General features: G+C 40.1%; 1 protein-coding gene across 1 annotated transcript in view; it reads right to left on the bottom strand.

Moving 5' to 3' along the window:
- The window catches only part of LOC115567769 (uncharacterized), a 77732-nt gene extending 71668 nt beyond the window's left edge, over nt 1–6064 (bottom strand). The window contains exon 1 of the mRNA XM_030394618.1: nt 6054–6064. Within this exon, the coding sequence (XP_030250478.1) occupies nt 6054–6064 (11 nt within the window). The remainder of the gene's footprint in view (nt 1–6053) is intronic.
- Nucleotides 6065–13601: the final 7537 nt, after the last annotated feature.

Consider the following 13601-nt stretch of genomic DNA (forward strand, 5'->3'; position numbering starts at 1 on the left):
TTCCACTTCCAGCCAACATTTCACAGACAACTAATGTCTTACCGCGTTCAAATGGAGGGGTCGTTGCTACGGGTTAAACTGAAGCGTAAGCTCACTTATAAGGGCATTACAATGCATGTTAGAGAAGCTGTAAAATATTTAAAAGCTAACATAAGTTACTATAAATATAGAATTAATGAAGCTGGCATCTGATTTTGTCAAGAACAAGACAATGATGTTGCAGAGGAGACTGAGAGTCATGTTGAAAGTGGGGAAGCACCTGCAAATGCTTACGAATATGAGCTTCTGCATGACAGACAACAACATTGTATGTTCCAGGACACTTGTCTTATGCCTGTAGATATTGGCCAGGAAACCCTGGATCAATATTTTGATGATATATTTAACTTGGCTCCAGCAGAAGGAAACTCTCCTGTCAGGCTGTTGTCAGATCCTACAAATGAAGCCAAATGCTTCCCAGTGTTGTTCCCTACTGGCCGTGGTACATACCATGATGATAGACAGCAGACGTTTGACAATGTCGCTTATTTTAATACAGAATTTTACATGCTCATGGTCGATTTGCGCAAAATGTTAATACATCTTTTTTGCGCAGTACTTATCAGAGGTCAACAGGTTGTGTCAAATGTATCTATAGCATTGCGCAAGGGTAAAAGAAGTCCTAAATCTCAACCAGTTAGCAAAAATGTTTTGAATGACGAAGAATCTTTGAAGAAGTTGTTGCAGTTTGATGATGGGTTTCGTTTTCTTAAACCTATTAGAGGTACCCCATCTTTTTGGCAGGGTGCCCAGCGTGATTTGTTGGCCTGTGTTCGTCAGCTGGGTGTCCCGACGTGGTTTTGTTCGTTTTCTTCAGCCGATATGCGGTGGCAGAATCTCCTCAGTAGTATTTTGAAGCAAGCTGGTAGAACAGAGACACATGAACAGTTGGATTGGGCAAAGAAGTGTGAGCTTTTGCGTGCCAGTCCTGTCACTGCAGCCAGAATGTTTGACTTCCGCTGGCATTGTTTTCTCAGAGAGGTGCTCATGTTGTCTTGTATCCTATTGGCAAAATAAAGGACTATTTTTATATGGTGGAATTCCAGCAGCGTGGATCACCACATGTTCACTGCCTCTTCTGGATAGAGAATGCCCCAGTAATTGATAAAAACACAGATGACGAGGTAATTAACTTTATTGATCAGTATGTCACATGTGAACTACCATCACAGGGAAACATTATTGGACATTGTTAAATCAGTGCAACAACATTCAAAACGACATTCTAAATCGTGTAAAAAGAATAAAACTGTTTGTCGATTCAATTTTCCTAAGCCGCCCTCTGCACGAACCTTTATTTCACGTCCCGTCGGTGAAGAGGATGGCAAAACCTCTTGTAAATGTAAAGTAGATGAAGCACAGAAATTGGACCTGTGTGCTTGCAAGAATGAGGGGCAGAAAAAACCACAGGTCATGAAAAGAACATTGCTGTCAACATTATGACACAGATTAAACAGGCTCTCTCAGATGACAGTGCCAGTTTTGATAGTGTGGAAGCGTTGTTTAAACATTTAAACATAACTCAAAAGACGTTTGAGCTATGGAGGACCAAACCTGACATAAGTATAAATAAATAAATAAATGCATAAATAAATACATAAATAAATAAATAAATGCTGAAATAAATGTATAAATAAATAAATGCGTAAATAAATACATGCATAAATAAATGAATAAACAAATAAATGCTGAAATAAATGTATAAATAAATAATAAAAGTATAAATAAAAGAATAAATGCTTTTTTTTTTATACATTTCTGTTCACTTACATTTATTTATTTCTGTATTTCTGTTCACCTACATTTATTTATTTCTGTATTTCTGTATTTCTGTTCACCTACATATATTTATTTCTGTATTTCTGTGTCCATATGTAAATGAGGAGGTAGGAGGTCCTAACCTCAGTCAAGAGCATGATTGGTCAAATCGGAGAGCCAGACAAAAGCAAACGATTCCTGATCGCAAGCCTCGCTCTCTGTAACGTTGTGTAAACAGCTCCAGTTAGCTTAATGGCCTCGACCAGTGTGACAGGTTAACTAGCGTTCATTTTAACTTGCGAGGGTCCCGGATGTGCTGGTGGTGTGGTTTGAGAATCCTGTCTGGAGAGCCATGTCCGCTAACCAGGAAAAATATTCTGCTCATCGCTCCAAGTCATGTATACGTGTATTCGTTTTAAATGGCTTGAACACTTCTATCCACACGGAGAAGCCGGGGCTGCGACTTGCAAACCACTGCTAGACGAGCGCTACAGAGCACAAATCGTCCAAATGTGCATGTTGTCGGTCTCATATCTTTGTCGTGAATCTCTGTACTCTTAAACAACTCATGTGTGGAACAGTATTAAGCATTTGTTCACACCGAGCGGCTCGAGAGCGACGTGGACACCGCTGTTAGCAATTAGCTGCTAGTTAGCTGTTAGCTGCTCGCTGTAGCGTTAAGAGCGTAGCGTCCAGGTTAACTGTTGACACATGTTACCACCGAGTGAGATACATGTCTGGGCTTTCCTATGAACCATTGTCGCTACTGGTGTTTGTATCACAGGTTGATCTGGACGTCTCACGATTTGCCACAGCTGATTGACCTCACGCTGAGCTCAGGCTGGATGTCAACGTACTCTGCAGACTGTTTGACCAGCAGGCTGTATGACATTGTACAGTTTCACACTCACCGACTTAGCTTCAGCTTAATAACGATGTATGCGGCTCGGAACGATGGCTTTAAGCGACCATTTGAACAGTGCGGAATGAAAAATACCCGATGGTAACCGGTGTCACAAGGTAGCCTGGACGCTGCGCTACAGCGAGCAGCTAACAGCTAACATAAGAGCTAAAAGGGGTCTCCACGCCGCTCTTGAGCCGCTCGGCGTGAACAAATGCCTCAGCCTGTTCCACACATGAGTTATTTGAGAGTACAGACATTCACGACAAAGATATGAGACCGACAACATGCACTTTTGGATGATTTGTGCTCTGTAGCGCTCGTCTAGAACACACATATACATGACTTGGAGCGATGAGCAGAATGTTTTTCCTGGTTAGCGGACATAGCTGAGGACCCCTCTCTCTCCAGACGGGATTCTCAAACCACACCACCACACCTGTGACCCTCGCAAGTTAAAATGAACGCCAGTCAAATTCATAATTAAACCAGAGCTACATGAACAAATGTCAACAACTGTAGCTAGCGGGCTTGCTGGTAGCCAGCAACATTCCTGTACAGTGTACAGGAATCAGCGCAGCTAGTAAGGCAGAAGTAGTAGTCCCTCATAAAGCACACTCCTGTAACCAATCATGCTCTTGACTGCGGTTAGGACCTCCCACCTCCTCATCTACATATGGACACAGAAATACAGAATTAAATAAATGTAGGTGAACAGAAATACAGAAATACAGAAATAAATAAATGTAGGTGAACAGAAATACAATAAATAAATGTAGGTGAACAGAAATGTATGAATAAATAAAAGCATTTATTCTTTTATTTATACTTTTATTTATTTATTTATACATTTATTTCAGCATTTATTATTTATTCATTTATTTAAGCATGTATTTATTTATGCATTTATTTATTTATACATTTATTTCAGCTTTTATTTATTTATTATTATGTTTTATTTATGCATTTATGCATTTATTCATGTATTTATTTGCATTTATGCATTTATTTATTTATTTATTTATTTATTTCTACTTATGTCAGGTTTGGTCCTCCATATGAGGCTGCATATAATCGTGTTGGCAGGAAAACGCAGGTTGTTTGAGGAGGCAGGCAAATGAAGTGTGGATCAATCAGTACAGCAAACCACTTTTAAAATGCTGGAATGCTAATATTGACTTCCAATATGTCGTTGTAGTGTACATAATTTCTTACATTTCCAAGTCAGAAAAGGAAATGGGGTTGTTGTTGGGAAATGCGCAGAGGGAAGCAGCTAAAGAGGGTAATAGCAGTGCTAAAGAAGCATTAAAAAATTAGGAAGTGTGTATTTACACAATAGGGATGTTTGTGCTCAAGAGGCTGTATATAGATTAACAAACATGCATCTGAAGGAGTGCTCTAGGAAAGTTGTGTTTGTGCCAGTAGGGCAGAATACAGTTAGAATGAGTTTGCCTTAAGTGTGTTAAACGAAAGGCATCTTCACGTGATGTTACCGATGAAGAAATGTGGATGAGGAGTTTTGACGACAGATACAAAAATAGGCCAAACAACACTACCTTTAATGACATGTGTCTGGCAACATTTGCGTCTGAATATCGTGTTCTGAGCAAAAGCGAAACAGCTGCCAAGAAGGTGAAATTAAACAATGACTGTGGTTTTGTTATGAAGAGAACACGTACGCAACCTGCCGTTGTTCGTTAACTGCGCTTTTCAGAGATTAAAAGTCCAGAATTGTGCTATCAGAGCCTCTTGCAGTTGTTCCTGCCACCTGGTGTGAGCTGTGCCCGGAGCAGGAGTTGGAGCGTTTAGAATGTATAGAGGAACGTAGAGAAACCGCATCTTTGGAGGAGGAACCTGTCGATGGTATTCAGGACTTGGCGATTAACAGTAAAGACATTGCACATTTAGAAAAGAGACAAAATGTCCTCTCCAGGGAAGATGGTTTGGCTTTACTTAGGTCTCTCAATGAGACACAGATGCATATTTTTTATCAGATTAGGCAATGGTGCTTGGATACAAGATATGGAGCAAAGCCTGATCCATTATATGTATTTATTACAGGCGGAGCAGGGACAGGTAAAAGCCATTTAATCAAGGCTATACAGTATGAGGCTATGAGGCTGTTTGCAAAAGTGCGGTGGATGACATTAGCGTTCTGCTGACAGCTCCTACAGGGATAGCTGCACACAATTTACATGAGTCTACTATCCACAATGCACTAAGCATTGGCAAAGATGTACGCTTACCTTACACTCCATTGGGTCAAGAGAAGCTGAATTCTTTTTTTTTTTTTTTTTTTTTAAATTTTATAACATTCAACACAAAAGAAGACACACACACTGGGAAAGAGGAAAAGAATTGGAAAAAACCCCAGAAAACAAATAGGATAATAATAAAAAAATATATACATGTGTATACATGCACATACATACATATATATACATACACATATGCACAATACAATAAATACCAAGTAGTAATTAAGGAAAAAAAAAAAAAGGTTGGTTTAAATATGTATGTATGTGTGCAAGTGCGCACAGATGGCGCATGTGAATGTATCATATACACATCATCTGTCCTATATCAAACTAGTTAAAGCACTTCATTACCTTGTCAATATATCCAGAATATTCTCTATTCCACCTCTCCAAGTTGCCATTCGCCACTAGTGTAAGCCTCTCCATTTCAAATACTTGTTCTATTGTTTCATACCACAGATGTAATTCTGGTGTTTTAATTTGTTTCCATACCCTGGTCAGCTGCTTCAGTGCAGTTAGGCGCAGTATATTAAAAACCTTACGGTCCTTTAAATTTATCTTATGATGCATGTTGATATCCAACCAGTTTTCTAATGTCAGGGATTCCTTAATGTCAAGACTATCTTTTATGACTTCTCTACCTCTTCCCAGTAAGACTTTATTACCGGGCATGTAAAAAAAATATGTGTATAGTTTGCTTTACTTTCCCACATCCTCTCCAACAACCAGATCCTGTTACAGAAGAGATCTTTCCAGTGATCTGTGGAGTCATGAAATATCTCAGACTTATTTTCCATGCAAACTCTTTCCAATGTTTTGACTGTGTCGTTTCAAAATTTTCCTTCAAAGATTTTCTCCAAGCTTCCTCTGAGATATTTATGGATAACACTTTTTCCCATTTTTCTTTTACTTTACTTTCCACAATTGTTAATTTTTGCAATATTCTGTATATACATGAAAGTTTTATCTTACCTTTATTTCGGTTTTCTACCAAATATTTTAATAATTCATTTCCATTTTTTTCTTCTTCTAAATTTTTCTTAATATAACTTCTTATCTGGAGATATTTAAAGAAATGTTTTTGATCCAGACCATACCTAGAAGCCATGGCTTCATATGTATTTATTACATTCTCAGTGAGAAATTGTGAAAATGAAATTAATCCCTTACCAGCCCAAGAATGTAAAATCTTATAACTTCGATTTGGTATAAAGTCCGGGTCGTGCAGCATTTCTCTGAGCTGTACATTCTCACTCTGTATTTTACATTTTTTGCACAGTCGTCTCCAGTTCCTTACAGTATTTCCTATACAGAATAGATGTAGCTGTTGTTTTTGACTCGCTTTCCTTAAAAAAGGTAATGTTCCAATTAACCCTGTTGCCAACTCGTTCTCTATATTTATCCACTTTATCTGTGTGTCACCTTCCATCCACTTCATTATTGTTGCAATTTGTGTTGCATAATAATAATTTTGTATATTCGGGAGGCCTAGCCCTCCTTCGTCTTTATGTTGAGTTAGTATTTTAAATTTAACTCTGTTTTCTATTATTCCAAATAAAATTTGCAATAATTTTATTCCAAGTATTAAAACAGGTCTCTGGTAAAATAAGAGGCAATGCTTGAAGTAAAAAAAGAAGTTGTGGAAGTATCATCATTTTAATCGTTTCCACTCTACTATATATCCCGTCTGGTATTAATTTCCACTTATTTAAATCCCTCCTTATCTTCCTTTCCAAAGTGCAGTAGTTGTTTTTATAATTCATTCAAATTTGTACTAATGGAAATACCTAATATTTTATAATATCTGTGTCCCATTTAAACTTATAACATTCTTTAATAACTTGATTCATCTGTGTTCCAATACTGAGGGATTCGCATTTATCTTCATGTATTCTATATCCTGATACTGTGTTATATTCTTCAATCTCCTTCCATAATTTTATAAGATAATATTTTCATCTTAAATAATTTTTTATTTTTTTATTTTTATTATTTATCTTCAATACTATTTTATTTTATTTTTATTATCTTATGCATTTTATCCTTTTAACTGTTCACTTCATTTAATTATCTTTTGTCAGGGTTTTTATCCTATCTTATGTTTTTAGTTTTTAAGGGTTAACTCCAGAGTTTCCTCAGGGGTGTCCTCCACACTGGGAGCTGTGTCTGGGATGCTGCTGGGGGTGCTGTCCCTGGGTCCCTTTGGCCCAGCCAGTCATTGTCTGTCAGGGTCGGGGGGCCTGGGCACTGGTGCCCCCCGTGGCACAGCCTGTGACTCCTCCCAGTGTGGACGGCCCCAAAGATGGCGTTTCCTCAATCCTCAGTGCCTTGCCATGTCTCCTTATTTCCTGTAGTAAGAGTGTGTGTGTGTGTGTGTGTGTGTGTATGTGTGTGTACGTATGTGTGCATGTATATAGTACGGAGGGTGGGAGGGAGGGGCTTTCTTTTTATTGTTTTGTTTCCTGTGTAAAGCACTTTGTGCTACATACTCATGTATGAAAAGTGCTTTATGAATAAAGTTGATTGATAAATGTTGTATTGCGCTTTCAGGCGAAGTTAGATAGATAATTATATCATCTGCATATAGTGCCAATTTATGTATTTCTTTCCCTATCTTCATCCCTTTAATATTTTCATTTTGTCTTATGGCTATTGCCAGCACCTCAATATATATAGCAAATAATAACGGAGAGAGAGGATCTCCTTGTCGAGTGCCTCTTTGGATGCTAAATTTCCTTGAAAAGGTACCATTTGTTTTGACTATAGACACAGGTTTACTATAAAGTACTTGTAACCATTGGCAAAATGTGTCATCTATACCAAAGCTCTTAATTGTTTCAAACATAAAAGGCCAACTTACTAAATCAAAAGCTTTTTCAGCATCTAATGTCATCAGTAATAGCTCTTTCCTTCTCTCTTTGTGCATAATCATTATATTCAGTGTTCGTCTAATATTATCAGCCAGGAGTTTTCCTGGAATAAATCCGCATTGGTCGGGATTAATTATATCTATAACTGTATCTTTTAGCCTGTTCGCTAATATTGATGATATTATCTTATGATCCCTGTTGAGTAGTGATATAGGTCTATATGATGCACATTTTGTAGCATCCTTCCCTTCTTTATGTATCAATGTTACTATTGATGATGACCATGTTTGAGCCCTCTTTCTTGTATCTAGTGCATACCTGTATGCTCTAATCAGTAGCGGACTTAATTGATCTTTAAAAGCTTTGTAGAATTCATTTGTAAAACCATCATCACCTGGAGATTTCCCATTTTTCAACCCCTGTATTTGCTTATGTACTTCTTCTGCCGTTATTGGTTTGGTTATCTTTTCGTTATTTACTTGTATTACTTTTGGTAGCTCCAGTTTTCTTAAATATGTCCAAATTTGTTAGCGATCTGCACTTGCCTCTGCCCTATATAGTTTTTCATAGTAACTAGCGAATTCTTCTACAATCTGGTCCTTGTCAGTTATTTTCTAGCTTGTTCTGGTTTTAAATTTTAAATTTCTTTGTTTGTTTCTTAAGTTTGTAAGCCAGTATTTTTAAGGATTTTTGGCCCACCATCATAACTTTCCTGCTTTGCAAACGTCATTAACTTTTCAATCTCCAAAAATACGTATTTTTTCTAATTGTGTCCGTTTTTGTTTTAATTGTAGCTTATCTTCCTTACTATTAGTTTTACTGCACCCAATTGCAAAAGACGAAAATCCAGAAGTGCATGAAAAAGTGGCACAGAGTATCCTCTGGAGCTACTAGTGGCCGTTAACTGGGACCTTTGAACCTAAGTTATTGTGACCGAATAGAGCTGAATTACGGCGAAAAGACCTTAAAAGTGATAAAAAGCATCAAAGTAAAAAGATGAATCATGCAGAACAGAGAGATGTACTGCAGTACTTCAAAATAGAGGGAACACAGAAGCTAATGGCACTACAACAAACACGGAGCAGGGTAAAACAAAACCCAGTGCTCCAGTTTTGGAAGCACAGTCATCACCACCACCATGTACGTCTGGGGAGGAAGCGAGACAGTTTCCATTGAGAGAAGTGGATGGGAGAATAGTGGGGAAAATTACAGTAGAGGTGAGAGAGAGAGAGGGCCAAAAGCAGGACACACACACACAAGCCGAAATAGATCAGGGGGGACCTTGAAAGCCAGCCAGGGCTCAGCGCAGAGAACAATAAGGCACTGTCAAGACAGCCGCAGTTTAGACACAGACCACAGCCAGACCCCTGAGCATTCAGCAGAAAACTTAGATAGAGAAGAAAGCGACCAGGACAGTGAAGTGATTGATCTTAACCATGACATACCACCAGCAGCGTCAAAAACACACTTGCTACGAGAAAAAGAAGAAATAGGGGGCAACAACAACATAGTACGGCACGTCACTCCACTCCAGCACGGCATACACTAGACCCTAAAGTGTTCAGGGAATTCAGCAGGTTGATGGAGAAGCTGGAAGACAGCCAAACGCTGAAGCACACCCACTCCCCTGCAAAGACAGGAGGGGAGTGACAGAATGGCATAATTACTCCCTCCCATGTGACGAACAGCTGCACCGAGGCCGAATGGACCATGGGAAATGGAGTTCAGAGTACAAAAATGCAGAGAAATAGAAGAAAAAATAGAAAGTGGAGAGGCCACATGTGAGGAAAAGCAGTGGTACCACGAATGTAAGGCGCAGCTTGCAAGAAATGTAAGGAAACAATCAGGCTGCACACCTGATTGGAATGGCCTGATGAAAAGTTTTCATCAACAGTACGAAGCTGACATGATAAAAGAAGAACAGAAAATATTAAAAGAACAGGCACAGAAGAGGAGCAGAACCAAAACACGACAACCTCAGATATATGAGGTAGACTTGGCTGTCAACGGGAGTATGGACACAGGGTTGAATCACCTGCAACTACGGAGGCGACGCATCCCAGATTATCATACAAAGTTAACCCTCGCACTGGAGAGAGAGAGGAAGAAGAGGAACTCTCCGAAGAAGAGGAAAGTGAGAGCAAAGGGTTAAACAAAGCAATGTTGCCCCTCCTGGCCAAAGGATCAGGCGAGACCGAAAGATATGTGCCCTGGAGCTTTATGGACATGACAGGGTTAATAAACCGGCTTCCGGCACTAACAGAAGGGGCTGATAAATGGATCAGAGCCTTCGAGAGAAACACTGGAGGAGTGAAGCTGGCACTGGGAGATATTAAGGCCATACTAATGAAGATAGTTTGGCCAGCAGATGGCGGCTGAAATCTTTGAAAATGGAAGTGCTAAAGCACTAAATAATAATCACTATCATGATGCTAAACCCTTTGGACACTATCGAACAAAGATATGGGAGGCATTACGAAATAAGTATCCATCCAAATGGATCCATCCGAGCTGGAAAGACAGACTTTGAAGGATGGAGAAAGTCCAGCACAATTCTTACATGAGTTCCAAAGAAAATGGAAAGAAGAGACCGGGAAGTGAATGGAATGCAAACGAAGCATCTAAAGCTCTGTTCAGCTGTATGTGAAAAATGCCATGCCAAAAGAAGTACAAAAAAAAACTAAACCAAGTGGTTGGCCTGATGAAGATGGACTGGCCTGTGTTTTCAGAACACATTATACATTATGTGGACACACACAGAGCTGAAAACTCTAGCCAAGAAGAACAGAGCAAAATGTTAACTGGAAAGCTAACACAACTCCAGATTGGAGAATTGACCAAAAACATCAAGAAGGACAGAGATAAGGCCAAATTCCAGGCATCAGTAACAACTACTGCATCAGAGATCAAGCCTGGTCCTGCACCTGAGGTAAAGGCTGAGCCAGTAATCACTCAAGCCCCAGTGTTTGCAGCAGCAGCGACACCACCACAGACTCTGCAACAGCCTCCAACTGTCCAGCAACCAAACTATGCGACAGCCCCAGCAACAATTCAACAAGCTCCTCCAATACATGTGCATTTTGACCAAGGAGGAAATACCAGCTACCCGCCACAGGGTAGAGGAAGAGCAAATCAAAATGGAGGACAACCACAAAGAGGAAGATGGAGAAGAGGACCTCCACAAATGCAGTACCAGCGTCCACAGCCATCATATGGCCAACCAGCACAACAAAACACTCAACACAAAGCAGCCAATGCTGGGGATGTGGACAATCTGGACACCTGCAGAGGAACTGCCCAACCAATCCGTGGATGGGACCTGCAGCACAATGGCAATAGGATGCCCAGAGAAACCTAAAGGGGAAGTAATAACACCTGTCTTAACTATGCAACCCACAAACTGAGCCCACTATAGAAGTGACCGTACAGAATCGTCAACATCACTTTATGGTGGACACAGGAGCAACACACTCCTGTATTGGAAAAGAAAGAGCTGGGCTTCCCCTTTCATCAGCAAAAATTCGGACAGTTGGTTTCTCTGGGAAGACTCAAATAATACCAATGACAGAACCAGTTCCAATGACGATCGCAGGAAGAACCATTTATGCACCGCTACTCTGCTCTGTTGACACACCCATCAATCTGTTAGGAAGAGACATTCTATGTGCACTACAAGCAAGATCATGTGCACACCGGATGGCCTGCATTTTGATCTGCCAGAAGAAAATCTGCAGACAATAATGGCACAAGTGATGGAACGACATATGGTGACCAAAGAAGCACATGTATATTGGATGAAAATAACGTCACCAAACTCGTTTCTACAACAGGACTGGGAAACATGGAAACTATTTGTCGCACATTACTATGAAGCAGCCCAAGAACCCACTCTTCCACTTCACTGCACTATGATGTATGATGCTGATGGTGAACAAGAGGACTATGATGCATGTTGGAACGAACTGATTAATCACACCACGGCAGTCATACAATATGAGGATATCATAATGGGACCTCAAGGAGCAGGCAGCTACGGTCAGACTCACTGAGGAAGTGGAAGAGTGGGTTCAAGACCCCAAATCATCACCACATGTGACATTGTTGGTGGCGACTGGACATGAATCACATGAACTGGGACCTATGATAAAAGAAGCTCAGCAAATCCAAGAATGGATTCCCACTGACAGTCAATATGTCCACTCATCACCAGATGGACGTTTTTTGAGAATTTCATATAAACGAGCCGACGAAGCAATAGCAGAAAAAGTGTTGTTGCCCACCGAAGTAAAGTCACAAATGCTTTTGACCAGAGACCAGGAAGTTCTGTTGTCACAGGTGCCACCACATGTATGGTCAGCACACAAAACTGATGTAGGTTTAGTGAAATCAGCAACCCCACAGCGATTTCAAATAAAGACAGGCATACACTTACCCTACCAGAAACAATACCCCCTTAGACAGGAAGCCATCAATGGCATAAAGCCAACTATAGAAGGATTATTAGAAGCAGGAGTTCTAATAAAGACCAAAAGTCCATGTAATACACCAATTTTTCCAATAAGGAAACTAAACTCCAACGACTACAGGTTGGTGCATGATCTAAGAGCAATAAACTCTATAGTAACAGAAGAAATACCAATTGTACCAGATCCACACACATTGCTGTCTAACATTCCTCCAGAGACAAAATGGTATACGGTGATAGACTTGTGCTCTGCTTTTTTCAGTGTGCCAATTCATCCAGAGTCACAGTATTTGTTTGCATTTACCTATGAAGGACAGCAGTACACCTACAGTAGACTGCCACAAGGGTTCGTGCACTCTCCATCAATATTTAACAAAGTTTTAGCCGTAGACCTGCAACATTTGAATGTACAATCCACCACCTTGATGTATGTGGATGACATTCTTATATGCTCAGACAGCAAAGAGCAGTGCGAAAAGGACTCAATCAGTCTTGACAATGGGACATCCTGTTACATTGTACACATCACATCAATTACATGCCATGCTAACCAGCCCACGATTTGTATTAACTCAAGCCAGAAGAACTGGTTATGAAGTATTGTTGTCAGGAACAGAATTAACAATACAGCGATGCAGCACAATAAACCCAGCAACAAGAATGGTGGTGCCCACTGATGGCAGTCCTCATGATTGCCTTAAAGAAACAGATAGTTTCATGAAGATACGCGAAAAATTGTACAACCAACCAATCCCATCAGAGCTAACATTATTTGTAGATGGATCTTGCGTAAGAGGTGATGGAGGTAATTGTGCAGGATATGGAGTTGTGCAATTAAACCCAGATAACACATTCACCAAACTCCTATCAGTGCGTTTAGATCAGCCATGCTCAGCTCAATTAGCAGAGATAAAAGCCCTGACTGCAGCTTGTAAGTTAGGCTGCGAAAAAGGGCAACTAGCTACACAGATAGTGCTTACGGTTACTGGTGTTTGTCATATTAATGCCAGTATTTGGAAACAGCAGAGGATTTGTTCGGGCTGATGGTACTCCTGTAGTTCACGGACAAGCAGTGTCAGAACTAATCCAGGCAATACAATTGCCTACAGAATTAGCTATAGTTAAGTGCCCAGCACATCAGACTAATGACTCGTTGGTGGCAATAGGAAACAATTTGGCCGATGAGGCAGCCAAAGAAGCCACAGGGCAAGTAACTCAAGCCCCAGTTTTGTCTGATCAAGATTGTGTCCCTTTAACCAGCTTGACCTCACTAATAGAGGCACAAAATCAAGTTCCAGGAGCAGAAAAAC

The sequence above is a fragment of the Sparus aurata genome, chromosome 17 (genome assembly GCF_900880675.1).
Source record: "Sparus aurata chromosome 17, fSpaAur1.1, whole genome shotgun sequence".
Classification (NCBI taxonomy): Eukaryota; Metazoa; Chordata; class Actinopteri; order Spariformes; family Sparidae; genus Sparus; species Sparus aurata.